General features: G+C 43.2%; 1 protein-coding gene across 1 annotated transcript in view; it reads right to left on the minus strand.

Moving 5' to 3' along the window:
* The window catches only part of immp2l (inner mitochondrial membrane peptidase subunit 2), a 208,388-nt gene that overhangs the window by 29,627 nt on the left and 164,854 nt on the right, over window positions 1-13,907 (minus strand). The window contains exon 4 of the mRNA XM_085358837.1: window positions 11,996-12,061. Within this exon, the coding sequence (XP_085214963.1) occupies window positions 11,996-12,061 (66 nt within the window). The remainder of the gene's footprint in view (window positions 1-11,995; window positions 12,062-13,907) is intronic.

Consider the following 13,907-nt stretch of genomic DNA (forward strand, 5'->3'; position numbering starts at 1 on the left):
GGACACACTTGACAGATTATGTCTCTCGGCTGACCTGGTAACGCCTCGGTGTTGCTGTGGATAAGCTGGCGGAGGTGACTGGGAAGAGGCAAGTCTGGGCTGCTCTGCTTAGGCTGCTGCACCTGAGCCCAGGTGAGCAGTAAAAAAATTAAATAAACAACAGATAAATTGGTGTAATACGAGCACATTTTGGGGCGTAATTTTAGCTCTCTTTGGTCAAACCTTCTCTAAAATACTGTGATGTGCAAAGACAAAGCAAAAACATGAAGAAATATAAAAATGAGACATAAAATCTTATCATTACTGGGACCATGAGACATCTTTATGTGCATTTTTATTGGGAAAAAAAGGGGGGGGGGGGGGGGGGCTGTTTACCTATTACCATTGCTGCTTTTCCGAGTATCAGAGGAAGGACAGAAAAAAATAGCCCAGTGGAGCAGTGTTGGTGTTTAATTGCATTGCTTGTCTCATTCTTCAGCTAATGTGGAGGCTTAATGGACTCTGCTGGCCTCGGCTTCAGAGCAGATGACAGCTCGTCAAGGTGATTGACAGGCGTGGGGGCGGAAATTTGACCGAGTCCATTTGAAGGAGAACTAAGAATAGGCCAACTGTCTCAAGACATAAACTTTAAAGATAATTCAGCAGTGAATCATCAAGAGGAGGAAACTGCTCCAACTGTTTGTGCACTGACTCAGTGTAACTGCAGTTTTTATTGAAAGACTTCATGGCATAAGAAAAAAAATTAAAGGTGTAATTAATAACAGCATGGCAGCGGTTTTTATCGTGTGACAAAGCTTATAAGAAAGGCCCATTTCTAATCAGACCCAACCCACAGTTGGTGAAAACACAATAAAAAGCAGCTAAGAGTAAATAATAATGAACCCACGTAAGACTGAAGCCCAGCTGTGGTTTAAACCAAACCAGCTCAATCTAACAGGCGGTTTTAATGCTTTTAATGCCTTTGCTGCCTAAACCACACGGTTTGAACCACATATCTTTGTTGGGCAAACCTGACCAAGAAATTTTGTTGCTTAAACTGCATCAGAAGCGAATATGTTGGCCTCTAGCAGTCCTTCAAACTTCTTATGTCTGTCAGTTCTTAATTGTAAGCCTGTAGGGTATAAAAGTGCTGTAGAAGAGCTAGTCCATTTACACTGCATGAGACAGCTCCAAACAAGGCTGGTCAATCCCAAGAAGATTTGCTTCACGAGGTAGTAGACTTTCCATAGTATGGTTACTATGGGCTGTCAAAACCAGTCCAAGTCGGTGTCATGTCCCTATGTCGATGAAAATAAACTCAGCCAAAGGTTTCATGATTTGAGAGTTTGCCAAAGTTTCTTTTCTTTGAATTTACAGGTTAAAAATAAAGACAGTGATGCTAATGGCCACAGAGAATGTCTGGGGACACGATGCTCTCGGTAATAAATAAAAGGCCGTCTAACGTTCAGACGGTGATGTTTAGGAAGTTGCTTCATTAGAGCCAGTAGCCGGGGCTGCTCTGTTCCCCTGCTGTGTCTCATTAACTGAACTGTGGAGCTCATTTCCTCACGAGAACGCTGCGTAACAGGGCTGAGAACAGCTCCCACTTCCTCCTGAAGGATATCCAGGAAAAAGAGCATGACTCAGTCTCTCTCTCTCACACACACACACACACACACACACACACACACACACACACACACACACACACACACACACACACACACACACACACACACACACACACACACACACACAGTGCACTCATACAAGAATATATAAATAGCAATCTGCAGCCTAACTTTCACGTGTTCTTTACATTGGTTCAGTGGTGCAATTTCAAGACTTAATGTAGCATCAGGACAATTCGATCTGATTTAAATAGCAGATTTGTGTCCATAATGCACCAAAAGGTTTCCTCCAACCCGTCAGTCCCACAGCTGAAGCTTGGACCAAAGCGGGTCATCAACAGAACGGCTGAAAAAGGAAAGAATCGAGCTGCTGCAGAGCTCAGAGAGCCGTGCATGAATAAATGCTGCAAATCTCAATGACATGAAGCAACCCTGTGAGGGAGACTGGGTTTTACTGCACTACGTAACGTGATGGCTGCTTGGGCTGGGAGTACCTGAGGTGTAAAGAACCACGAGCACTAAGAGGAAGTTTAAACTCCAACCTGACATTTTACGTATCACAGGCAAGCGGTCGACTACACGCATGAGCTCGGATTTATAAATGATCCAACTGACTCGTACATCTTTCCACATTTTAATTTTGCAGAGCTGCTTGAGACTCGTAAGCCTCCACTGTTTATCTGATGTGTGTACATGCTCGAGTCGACTGGCATCACACGAGTTTCTGGTAAGCCTTTGCTGTGATCCCATCTGCGTGTTGGGTCCTTGCTGTACACGACTAGTTTCAGTTTGAGGCAAGAAAGAGAAAAAAAAGCTCGACACTGCTCTCAGCACTCTGACATGTTAGTTTCATGGTGTGCTGCACCAAAATCCTTTTCTCTAATGCGTTCAGCCTCCTGGTAAATGCAGCACAACACATGATGCCAACAATTCTGCTCCCATTATCAGCGGGAGCCGCTTTATAGTCAATGCAATAAAGTGATGCATCTTGTAGACAAACACTTTAATCTAAAGAAAAAGAAAAGAAAAGAAAATGTTGAACATTGAGGCTCGAAATGTAAAAGAGAGGAGGTGAACGATGGGAAGTAAAGGTCCAGCAGGCCGTGAAACAGCCTCACATACCAGCCACATACCTGAATGACGCAGTTTAAAAAGTTAAACAGTGTACAAAGTGTTGGTGAGTAGTGTGTCTACCCATGAATCATAATGTGAGACGGTTAATGGGAGAGGAAACCCTGCAACAGACTGGCGACCTGTCCAGGGCGCAAGCTGATAGGCTCCAGCCCCCACGACCCTGAATTAAGGAAGTAGAAGAAGATGGATGGATGGAGAAAAAGAAGAAAGAACAAATTTCTCCAGAAATCAATCAATCAATCAAAGTTCTGGTTTTTCTCTGGTTTGACTTTGCTAGGCTGACAAGAATCCAGAAGAAATTTACAACCTGGGAACTAGAAACACACTCGTGGAATGACGCAGCCTTCAGCCGGTGTGCACATGGCTGGATAAATGCGTAAAAGCTGAAGGATGCTTGAAAAACTTTAAAAAAAGGGTTGATCCTGTGATCTGATGTATAAAAAAGCTGAAACGCTGCTCAGTTTGAATCTGTGTGTAAGGAGCTTGTTAAGAAACACATCTGCACACTTTTCTTTCCAAGCTCCTTAGACTTCGATCACCTGGATGATTGAGAACCTTCACAGATGAATCAGGGTATGGTTCTCCTTTAAATCGCTGCTGATGAAAGCTACGGCTCACAAGCTTAGTGGAAGAGTCTGCAGCATCCGAGTATCAGGCAGCGAGAGTGCTCGTAGTCCACATTCACAGGGTCGTGCACCATGAGTTTGTCCCCGAGTGTCAGAACTCCCGTGTTCCCGTCACTTCCTGAGGTGTCTTAACCACGAACTGCACGAACCGTGGCGCCCGCCGTTTTAACACCAACGCAACACTCATGCCAGAAGGGTTTTTTCTTGTTATCCGCTTGGTTCATTTTCTCACAGTTTCAGGGCATCGTTTTTTCCGGTTGTGATAACTTCTTTGAATAGCAAGCCTGGCTGTTCAAACACAGCTGAGGCACGCAGCTGTGTGACCACAGGCCATCGTCAAACGAGTGGTCAAACAGAGGGTGCAACTGGCCTCCACAAATGGTGTCAGATAAAGTGTGTCTGACAATAAGCTGGTGAATATATGAACGTATCGCTTCACGTCCACTACGTAAAGCAATTTCATGCATTAAAAAATATATCCTGGAAACTCAGAGGCTGAAGATTGAGCTGATGTAAGGCAGGTGGCTGATGAGAGCGAATATTCAATGAAGACGGTGGAGAGAAATACTGAGGCCAAAAAGTCTGGAGAAAACAAAACAGGAAGAGATCCTGGAATGGTGGAAAATACTCCATGAAGAAAAGATTTAGAGCCGACAAAGTCAGGAAAACTCTGAAATGGGTGAGGATTTTTATAAAGACTTTCAGAGTTTCAGGAAGTAACGGAGGGCAGAGAGGAGCAAACTGGATGAAACCAAAGAGACAAAGGAGGAGCAGCCGGCTCTGGACTTTATGCTTTTCTGGGAGACAAAGAGTTCTGATGACAACTGACAAAAATCAGTTTTAATGTATAAACACTTTGATTCTTCATCTGAAGCCCGAGGTTGATGAATCAACAATGTCACAGACATCCACAGTTATCCCCTCTCCTGTCCATCAAACACCCCCCACAGCGACAGGATGGACCTGATCTTTTGTGAGTCAGTCTGAAAGTGTCATCGCAGAGACGTTGGCGTCTTCTGGGACTGACAGAGGAGCAAAAACTCTGCCGATGGGAGAGGATTTACTCCCCGCGTACACTACAGAGATGATGTTCTTGACAGCAAAAGGCATGATGACAGCAAAAGGCAACAAAAAACAAAGAAAGAAACAAAAAAAGCAACATTTTACAACTTCAACCTAAAGAACTCCATCTATGCAAGATAGCATGGGTGCTGTGTAGGAGTAAAGTCAGTTTCAGTCCACTTCTGTCAGGCCACATGGTCTTCTCCGGCCATCACCTCCGGCATGATGGCGCCTGTGTTTGGCTTTGCCGCTGTCGGGTGTAGCCGTTTTCGCTCTATTGTTGTGTTTTTTCTCTCTACTCTGCTGTTTTTTAACTGTTTTAATGATGTTCTGGCTGCATTGGTCTACGACCGTCTGACGCTATTATCCATCCGTTCGTCAATGACGGCCAAAGATGTTTTTTCCTCTTCCTTTTGTGGGACTTTCCATTCTCCACACTTTTTCCCGCATTCCTCTGGTACCTTCCACCCTCTGCCTGTGACTGAATCTTCGGCCAGCGCTTTCAGCGTTCCCCGTAGACTACGGAGAAGAAGAGGAAAGAGATCAGGCAGCCAGGTGAAGTTTAGGCTCCTTTGGCGGCGGGGGCTGATTAGAAAGCGATGTTGGGCGTTTTCTGTTGCCTATGCACATGACAGCTATATGGAGAGGAACCCGTCTCCCAAGGCCCCACTTGGATAGAGGGGGCCTGGCTCTCCGAGGTCGTGTTATCTCAGAAGGGTTCATCCAAACTCTTCTGCTGACTGGTTTTTTATCCCCTCGGTGAGTGGAATATATGAACATGAAGGCTCTGATCTCGGGAATTTACGCCCTTTAGCTCGAGAAACTCGAGCTTCTACCAACAACAATGTTTTCACCCCGCTGTCTATGGCGCTCTTTAATGCCCGATCTTTGGCGAATAAATCGTTTGTGCTTAACGATTTTATTGTTTCTAAAAATCTGGACTTCCTGTTTTTGACTGAGACCTGGCAACGGGGTTCGGATTATTCGTCTACTATTGAAATGTGCCCAAACGGCTTCGCTGTCATTAGCCAGCCTCGAGGATCTGGTCGTGGAGGAGGCCTCGCGGTGGCATATCGGAGCCGTTTAGACTGCCATCCAGTGAAAGTTGGACACTTTCTGTCTTTTGAGCTGCAGCTCATCAAAATCGGAAAGAAGGATCCTTTTCACTGTGCACTGGTTTATCGCCCTCCTGGCCCAAACAGCTCGTTCTTAGCTGAGTTTAGTGATTTTCTGTCCTCTACTATGAGGTTGTCTAAATTGCTTCTTGTGGGAGATTTTAATATACATGTCGATGATGAGTCCGAACCCTTTGCTAGGGGTTTTACCAGCATTATGAGTTCATTTTATCCAACATGTATCTGGCCCCACACACAACAAAGGCCATACACTGGACCTTGTCTTTTCTTTGGGTCTGAATATTGATTTTATTTGTTCTAAGGACATTTTTATCTCTGACCATTATTGTGTCTTTTTTAATATGTCTTTTTGCGAGCCTATGTCTCCTGTTCATCGGACAGTCATTTCCCGTGCTATAAACCCCTCCACAGCACAGAAGTTCTCTGATGTTTTTAATTTAACATTATCCCCACAAAACGATGTTGATTTTTCTATAGATCTATTCAATTATCATTGTCTTTCGATCTTAGATGAAATCTGTCCGATTAAAATGAGACCTGTGCTTGTTTCTAAGTCTGTACCCTGGTTAAATGACAACATTCGTCTTATAAAACGAAATTGTCGTAAAGCCGAGCGGTTATGGAGGAAAACGCACTTAAATGTTCATCTCCTCTATTTAAAGGATCTTTTAGCCTCCTTTAACAGTGCTATTAGAGTTGCGAGGGCTGCTTACTTTTCTCAGTTGGTTGCAAGGAGCAGAGGTAATCCTAAAGTTTTATTTGATACTATTACTAATATTATTACTCCTGCTCCACCTGCCGCCATTATCTCCTCTGTTGAAGATTGTGAAACTTTTCTTGATTTCTTTCTAGAAAAAATTAGCAACATAAGGAAAAACTTGTCTTTTTCAGCGTCTGCGCTGTCTGCTCCCACGCCAGCTCGGCCTGTTGTTTTAGAAGGTTTTTCACCTGTTTCACTACCAGAGTTGGAAAAAATAGTTAGTGCAACAAAATTATCCGCTTGCTCTCTTGATGTGTTACCTGCATCACTATTCAAAAATGTCTTTTACTCTACTGGTCCTTGCATTCTTACTATAATTAACACCTCTTTGGCTTCAGGCATAGTCCCTGCTTATTTTAAAACTGCTGTTATTCATCCTTTGTTAAAAAAGCCTATGCTGGACCCATCTCTCACTAGCAATTATAGACCAATTTCAAAAATTCCGGTAATCGCTAAGATTTTAGAGAAGATCGTGGCTAAGCAGCTTACAGCAGTCTTAGATAATTATAGTATTTTCGACAAATTTCAGTCGGGCTTTCGTAAAGTCCATTCCACCGAAACAGCCCTTCTTAGAGTTTCTAATGATATTCTGTTACAAAGTGATGCAGGTAAATGTTCTGTTCTCTTAATGTTGGATCTTACGGCGGCCTTTGATACTGTTGACCATTTTATTTTACTTAACAGGTTGAAATACTGGGTCGGTGTCTCTGGGACTGCATTGAAATGGTTCTCCTCGTATCTCTCTGAACGATTTTCCTCTGTGGCAGTTTCTAAGTATAGATCATCTTCTGCATCTCTGTCTTTTGGTGTGCCACAAGGCTCTGTGCTGGGGCCATTACTGTTTCTAGTTTATTTACTCCCTCTCCAGCACATTCTGAGCCCTTTTGAGGATATTTTTTTACCATTGTTATGCGGACGATATCCAACTCTATATATCTTTTAAGCCGGAGGAGGTTTCTAAGCTGCGGCTTTTAAATGTGTGCTTGGAAACCATTAAAGGCTGGATGGCTGAAAACTTCCTCCAACTAAATGAAAATAAAACCGAAGTCCTCTTATGCGTCCCAGATAGACATAGACCCAGTATAATAAATGCTCTTGGTCCTCTTTCAGCGTTCGTAAAACCATCTGTCAGGAACTTAGGGATTATCCTTGATCCTGCTCTTACGTTAGATAGTCATGTTAAATCTCTTGTTCGGTCCTGCTTTTATCATTTAAGAAATATCTCTAAATTGAGCTCTATAATATCCTATACCGAACTGGAGATTGTTATTCATGCTTTTATTTCATCACGACTGGACTATTGCAATTCCCTGTTTACTTGTTTAAACAAAGGTTCCTTGGAGCGTCTGCAGATCGTTCAGAATGCTGCAGCAAGACTTTTGACGAAAGTTTCTAAATATTCACATATAACACCGTTGCTTATGCAGTTACATTGGCTTCCTGTCGAATCTAGAGTCCATTTTAAGATTTTGGTTTTAACTTTTAAGGCTCTTCAACAACAAGCACCACCATATATTATTGAACTTTTGCAGCCCTATGCCCCTAGTAGGTCTCTGAGGTCGAGTAGTCAGGGCCTACTTGTCATTCAGTATACGAGACTGAAAACTAGGGGTGATAGAGCTTGTGCTACTGTGGCCGCTCGACTTTGGAACTCCCTTCCTCAGGACCTACGATCCGTTGATTCATTGATTACTTTTAAAAAACAGCTAAAAACTTATCTTTTTAAAATTGCTTTTTGTTAACTTTGTTTGTTTTTTGTCTTTTAATCTGTTATATCTGTAAAGCACTTTGTGATGTCTATCTAGAAATGTGCTATATAAATAAAATTTTACTTACTTTACTTACTTACAAAAGCTGCACCAGGAGGAGGAGCAGGTGTTTTCTATCAACAGTAGTGATGATTGGAGACTCTGCTTGTTCAGGATGTTTAAAAATGTGAAGGAAACTCTAACGTGAGAACGAGATGTTCAGGATAAAGTGTTAGAAGCCTTTCAAGTTTTCTATAAATAGCAAAAAAAAACAAAGATTCATTCATCACATGATTCTGATTCTACTTTTTTCCTCCTTTTAATTTTTCTATTCTTGTATTTAGTTTTCTGTAGACCCAGAGGCAAGATGTCTCACTGAAGTCCAGGGTTCATGCCCCTAACAACTACACATGAGGCAAACCGGGGGAAGAATCAAGCATCAGTGGAATTAACGAGCAAGTCTAATGTCTTAAATTTCAGCCTGTCTTTGGTTCACACAGGTGTTACTTTCAGTATTGATTGGCTGTTAGCTTCTCTTCACTGGCTCCCTATGAAATCAAGAATCCTTTTCACACAGTATTCAATGATCATACCTAAATGACCTTGTAGTACCATATCACCCTATTAGAGCACTTCGCTCTCGCTCTGCAGGCCTACTTGTTGTTCCTAGAGTATTTAAAAGTAGAATGGGAGGCAGAGCCTTCAGTTTTCAGGCCCCTCTTCTGTGGAACCAGCTTCCAGTTTGGATTCAGGAGACAGACACTATCTCTACTTTCAAGATTAGGCTTCAAATCCCCCCAAAAGTTGATTCTGCTCACCTGGACGTAGCATTTTGGCAAAGGATTGCAATTTACTGCTGTCTAACTCATAAACTCAGATTTCCAGCAGGTTGCAATCAATCTGAGTCAGTCTGTGGAACTCGATCCAGCTATTGGCAACTGGTTGTATTCCAGTATGGTATGGTTATGTTGCTATCTAACAGCAATGCTGCTGAGCATCTATATCATATTTCAGTTAAATCCGATTCTGCAGCTACGACATGATGATTTGTGGAGGAAGTTCTGAGTTTGAGTTTCAAAGCTACGATCTATGATGTTCTGGCTCGATTCTGAATTTTTACTGTGCCTTTCTGATGTAGACAATAATAGATTTTCCACAGATGGCAACAGACTTGCAATTTTTGGTGAACAATATCCATTAATTGTTGTACTATCACAAACAGACTGTATGTTATTGCCATCTTGCATCGTGTTTGTTCTTTGTGGTCTCTCCATGCTCCTCCTTCCTCTCTTTCCCCCCAAACTCCAGTCGAGGTTCCTTATTTCGCGTCCTTCTGCCCTTGCTTGAGCCGGACCCAGTTCTTCCTCATGTTGGAGTGTCTCAAATATTACATAAAGCACCTTGCAAGACTTTTATCATCAATATGAAATTCACAACTTTTTAGTTTGAGGTGATTTATGTTGAAATATAGAAAACCGTTCCTGTGGAGGTAAATATATGTGCAAAAACATCACAGAATTAGAAGAAAGTCTTTGACTGCAAACATAAATAATTTAATTTATGGCTTAAATGTCTCTCTCACTTTTAATCATCACAAAAAGCAGGAAAAAGTCATGTTTTAAGGGGCGTAGTCGTGTGCTGATTTATACCACTCATAAGAGCTTTTCAGACACTTTTCCATGTTTTCTGTGAGTTATTGCGACACATTCAGTTGTTGTAAATGTCACTCAGTAACCCCTGACTCATTAAGTTGGGCTGAATCTGACGAACGCTGGCACATTCGTTTATTTCGCTTGTTTTCATTATTCAGTTGGAGGCGACGAAAAGAGATGAGAATGAAGCGGTTATGAAATTAATGGCAAGTTCGCGTCTGCCTACATTTTTCATTAAACTAGGAGTTATCAGGGAAAAGTCGGTGAAAACTGCAAAAACAATTAAAATTTCCACCTCCTGTGATTCCCCACAGCTGTTTTTAATTTCTGAGAAATGAATGCAACTCTGATGTTATGGCAGGAACACATGAAGCACGCGACACGCATTTTAAACCTTTTTTCTTAAAGTGTGGTCTTACAGTTTCAGCTGTGTTAGCAGATGATGGAAAAGTTAGTTCCTCCAACACCAAGGTGATCAGATCAGGATCGCCGACCTCTCTTTGTGATGGTTTGTCTGTTATCTGCTTCTGTTTCCATTTTCCTTGGTCTTTACTCGTCCTTTGTGTGGTTAAACACACATTCTTGGATTTTATTTATTCTTTTGCCTCCTGTGTTCTCCAACTTTGATTTACTTCCTGTTTTATTTTGAAGGACCAACCCTCATGTTGTTGTCTTTCCTTTTACTTCCACTTTCTTAAGAGCTTATCCAAGCCTATCCCAGCTCTCATAAGACAAGAGGTGAGGCACGCTATGGGCCAGCCTCACACCGTACACTTGTGAGGGTGCTTCTTCCTTCTGTCTTCCTTCTCTCACCCCAACCAATCACAGCAGATGGCCCCGCCCCTCCCTGAGCCTGGTTCTGCCAGAGGTTTCTTCCTGTTAAAAGGGAGTTTTTCCTTCCCACTGTCGCCAAAGTGCTGCTCATAGGGGGTCATATGATTGTTGGGTTTTTCTCTGTATGTATTATTGTAGGATCTACCTCACAATATAAAGCACCTTGAGGCGACTGCTGTTGTGATTTGGCGCTGTGTAAATAAACTGAATTGAATTGAACTACTTCTACTAACACTGAGAATAACTAAAATAATACTGAGAGGAAGGAGGAGGAGGAGGGAAAGAGAGAAAAGAAATGAATGAATGAAAATGAAAATATGAACAGAAATAAAAGACGGGTCCTCTGGGGGTGGCACACTGGGGGGTACATGGTGTTTCGGAGAAGGGGAGGTGCCATCATTGGCTGGTCAGAAGGATTTTGTTCTTTTTTTGATAATTATTCTTTTATCTTTCATGGTGTTTTTGTTACCTTTATCTGGACCATTTAGAGACACTTCACTTGGACACTACGGAGGAAGCCTGTTTATTACTGGTTAGTGGACTGTTTTCTATCTATCAGTGACCTAGTCTACCTTAGGTATCAACCCTGTGACTCCCATGTGGATCTTCCCAGTTTTAGGTTATGCCCTGTGTTTGTTATCTGGGCCTCCTGCCATCTCCGGCGGTTACCTTGCAGGAGCATGCTCTGTATCTTTAAGCTTTGTGTGGGCCTCGCCACAGCTGGACATCCCAGCGTCCACTCCTGCTCCTCCCCAAAGAAGTTCACTCTCAGCAGCTTTGTCCGTGGGCTAACAGATGGGTGTCTGGCAGTAAAGATACGGCTTCTGCTCCTTCACTGCATGCTGTTTTTCCACTGAGTTAAAGTGATTAGCAAAAAGATGTTTCACTCTCTGATTAAATACCTTTTTTAATTAGACTATTTTGTAAACAAGAGCCGATCGAAATACGGGATACTGTCTCAGTGTGTGTGACAGAAGGATAAGACATTAAAATGTTATGCAGTCCCACATAAAGAGAGACACACCTAAAGGTGACAGTTATTCAAATAGAGGAACGTTACTGTTACGTCCGTTTAATTACAACGCGTAGACCACCTGCAGATAATCAGAGTCTGAGAGTCTCAGACTGGCAGGAAGGACGTGTCCCGTCATCATAAAGACTAAAAATATGGTGACAACAAAAGTCTGTTTCTAAATGTAGTGAAGAGTTTGTGCTCACGTGAGAACACGCTAGTGATTTATTTTCACCATGAGGTGATGCCAGCTGCTCTGATTAGAAGTTCGTCTGGTGAAGCGAATGTCTCGACTGCAGCACGATGCGGCGACACGTTCGCTCCCTCGCAGCACAGATCTGATGTGAAACGCTGTAGCTGCTGCTGTAATTGCGACGCCTCGGTTGGATTTTCAGCAAAGAAAAAAGAAGCTTCTTCCTACCTGATGAAGTCTCCCTCCAGGCCAATGACCCGTTTGATGATCTTCTGCTTTGGATTCCTCGGGGACCTGAGGGAGCAATAAATATAAATACATTAAAGGCAATAAGCATAAAACCCAAACAGGAAAACAGCCACATTAAAATCTTACAAGCGTGTTGTAGTAAACTGTGGAAACAGCTCTGTTCAGATCAAGTCTGAGGCTGCAGCATCTTTTTACCTGACGTCATCATATATGTTATTTTATGATTTGTTCAAAAAGTGCACGCGGGTGTGACTAAAGAGCTGAGTTGCAAATCTGTCAAAATTTAAGTAAATCTGGAAAACCAGGAAAGCTATCACCCCAGGGCTTGAAATGATGCCACTTTGTGAGACATGCCACCTGTCTCAACTTTACACAAAGTGTCTAAAATCCCATCCTGGTTGAGCTGGAGGAGGTGCCTGGGGGCGAAGGATGGATGCAATCCGAGTTAATGATAAAAACGATAATAAAATAACGCTAGAAACCGATAAAAACCCTGAAAACCAAAAATTTCACACCTGAGCCTCAACTCTCGCGGCCCGGTACCAAACGACTCACAGACTGGTACCGGTCCGAGGCCCGGGGGTTGGGGACCGCTGATTTAGGTTATGGCAGGTGAGTAATTAAACACACGTGTCTTTGTTTGATGTTTTAAAAAGCATTTGATCAAGAACGTATTTAGAGACTTCTGGTACAAAGTCACCAACATGAAACAGAAAAATCAGCCGCAGAGGTGGTGATGTTAATTCTGTCGGGAAACAGAGGACACATTCAGTCTCTGAAGAGGAGGCACCTCCCAGTGCCCACATCCATGGTGTTAAACCAGAATCATGCACAAAACCTCAGAATCTCAATTTCACCAACTTATTTTGACGTGGCAGCAAACATGCTAACATTTTGGACATGTATGGAGGTCGTATCATTTCTATGAAGCAATATGTCAAATGATTGGTTTAGCAGGATCCACTCCCCAATCTCATCGATTTATCATAAAAATTCTCTATTTTACCATATCATAAGAACTTGTTCACAAAAACATTTTAAGCTAAAAGACCAGACTCAGACCAGCAGGTGTCATTGTGCTGAGGTCCAATACATCTCTCTGAGAAAGCAGCTTAGATGGATCACAGATACAGTCGGCGGAAATGAGCTTCCTCCAAAGAGTGGCTGGCCTCTTCTGTAGAGATGGTTAGAAATTCAGTTATTTGGGAGGAGCTTGGATGGGTGGATGGGTGGATGGATGGGAGGATGGGAGGATGGATGGATGGATGGATGATGGGAGGGAGGATGGATGGGAGGATGGATGGATGGGGGGATGGATGGATGGATGATGGGAGGATGGATGGATGGATGATGGGAGGATGGATGGATGGGAGGATGGATGGATGGATGGATGGATGATGGGAGGATGGATGGATGATGGGAGGATGGATGGATGGGAGGATGGATGGATGGGAGGAGCTTGGATGGATGGATGGGTGGATGGGTGGATGGATGGGAGGATGGATGGATGGATGGGAGGATGGATGGATGGATGGATGGATGATGGGAGGGAGGATGGATGGGTGGATGGATGGGAGGATGGATGGATGGATGGATGGATGGATGGATGGATGATGGGAGGATGGATGGATGGATGGATGGGAGGATGGATGGATGGATGGATGGGAGGATGGGAGGATGGATGGATGGATGGATGGGTGGATGGATGGGAGGATGGATGGATGGATGGATGGATGGATGGATGGATGGGAGGATGGATGGATGGATGGATGGGTGGATGGATGGGAGGATGGATGGATGGATGGATGGGAGGATGGGAGGATGGATGGATGGATGGATGGGAGGATGGGAGGATGGATGGATGGATGGATGGATGGATGGGAGGATGGAT

Source organism: Diplotaxodon limnothrissa, linkage group LG7 (assembly GCF_057381915.1).
Source record: "Diplotaxodon limnothrissa isolate DT_005_m linkage group LG7, D_limnothrissa_male_GT1.1, whole genome shotgun sequence".
Lineage (NCBI taxonomy): Eukaryota > Metazoa > Chordata > Actinopteri > Cichliformes > Cichlidae > Diplotaxodon > Diplotaxodon limnothrissa.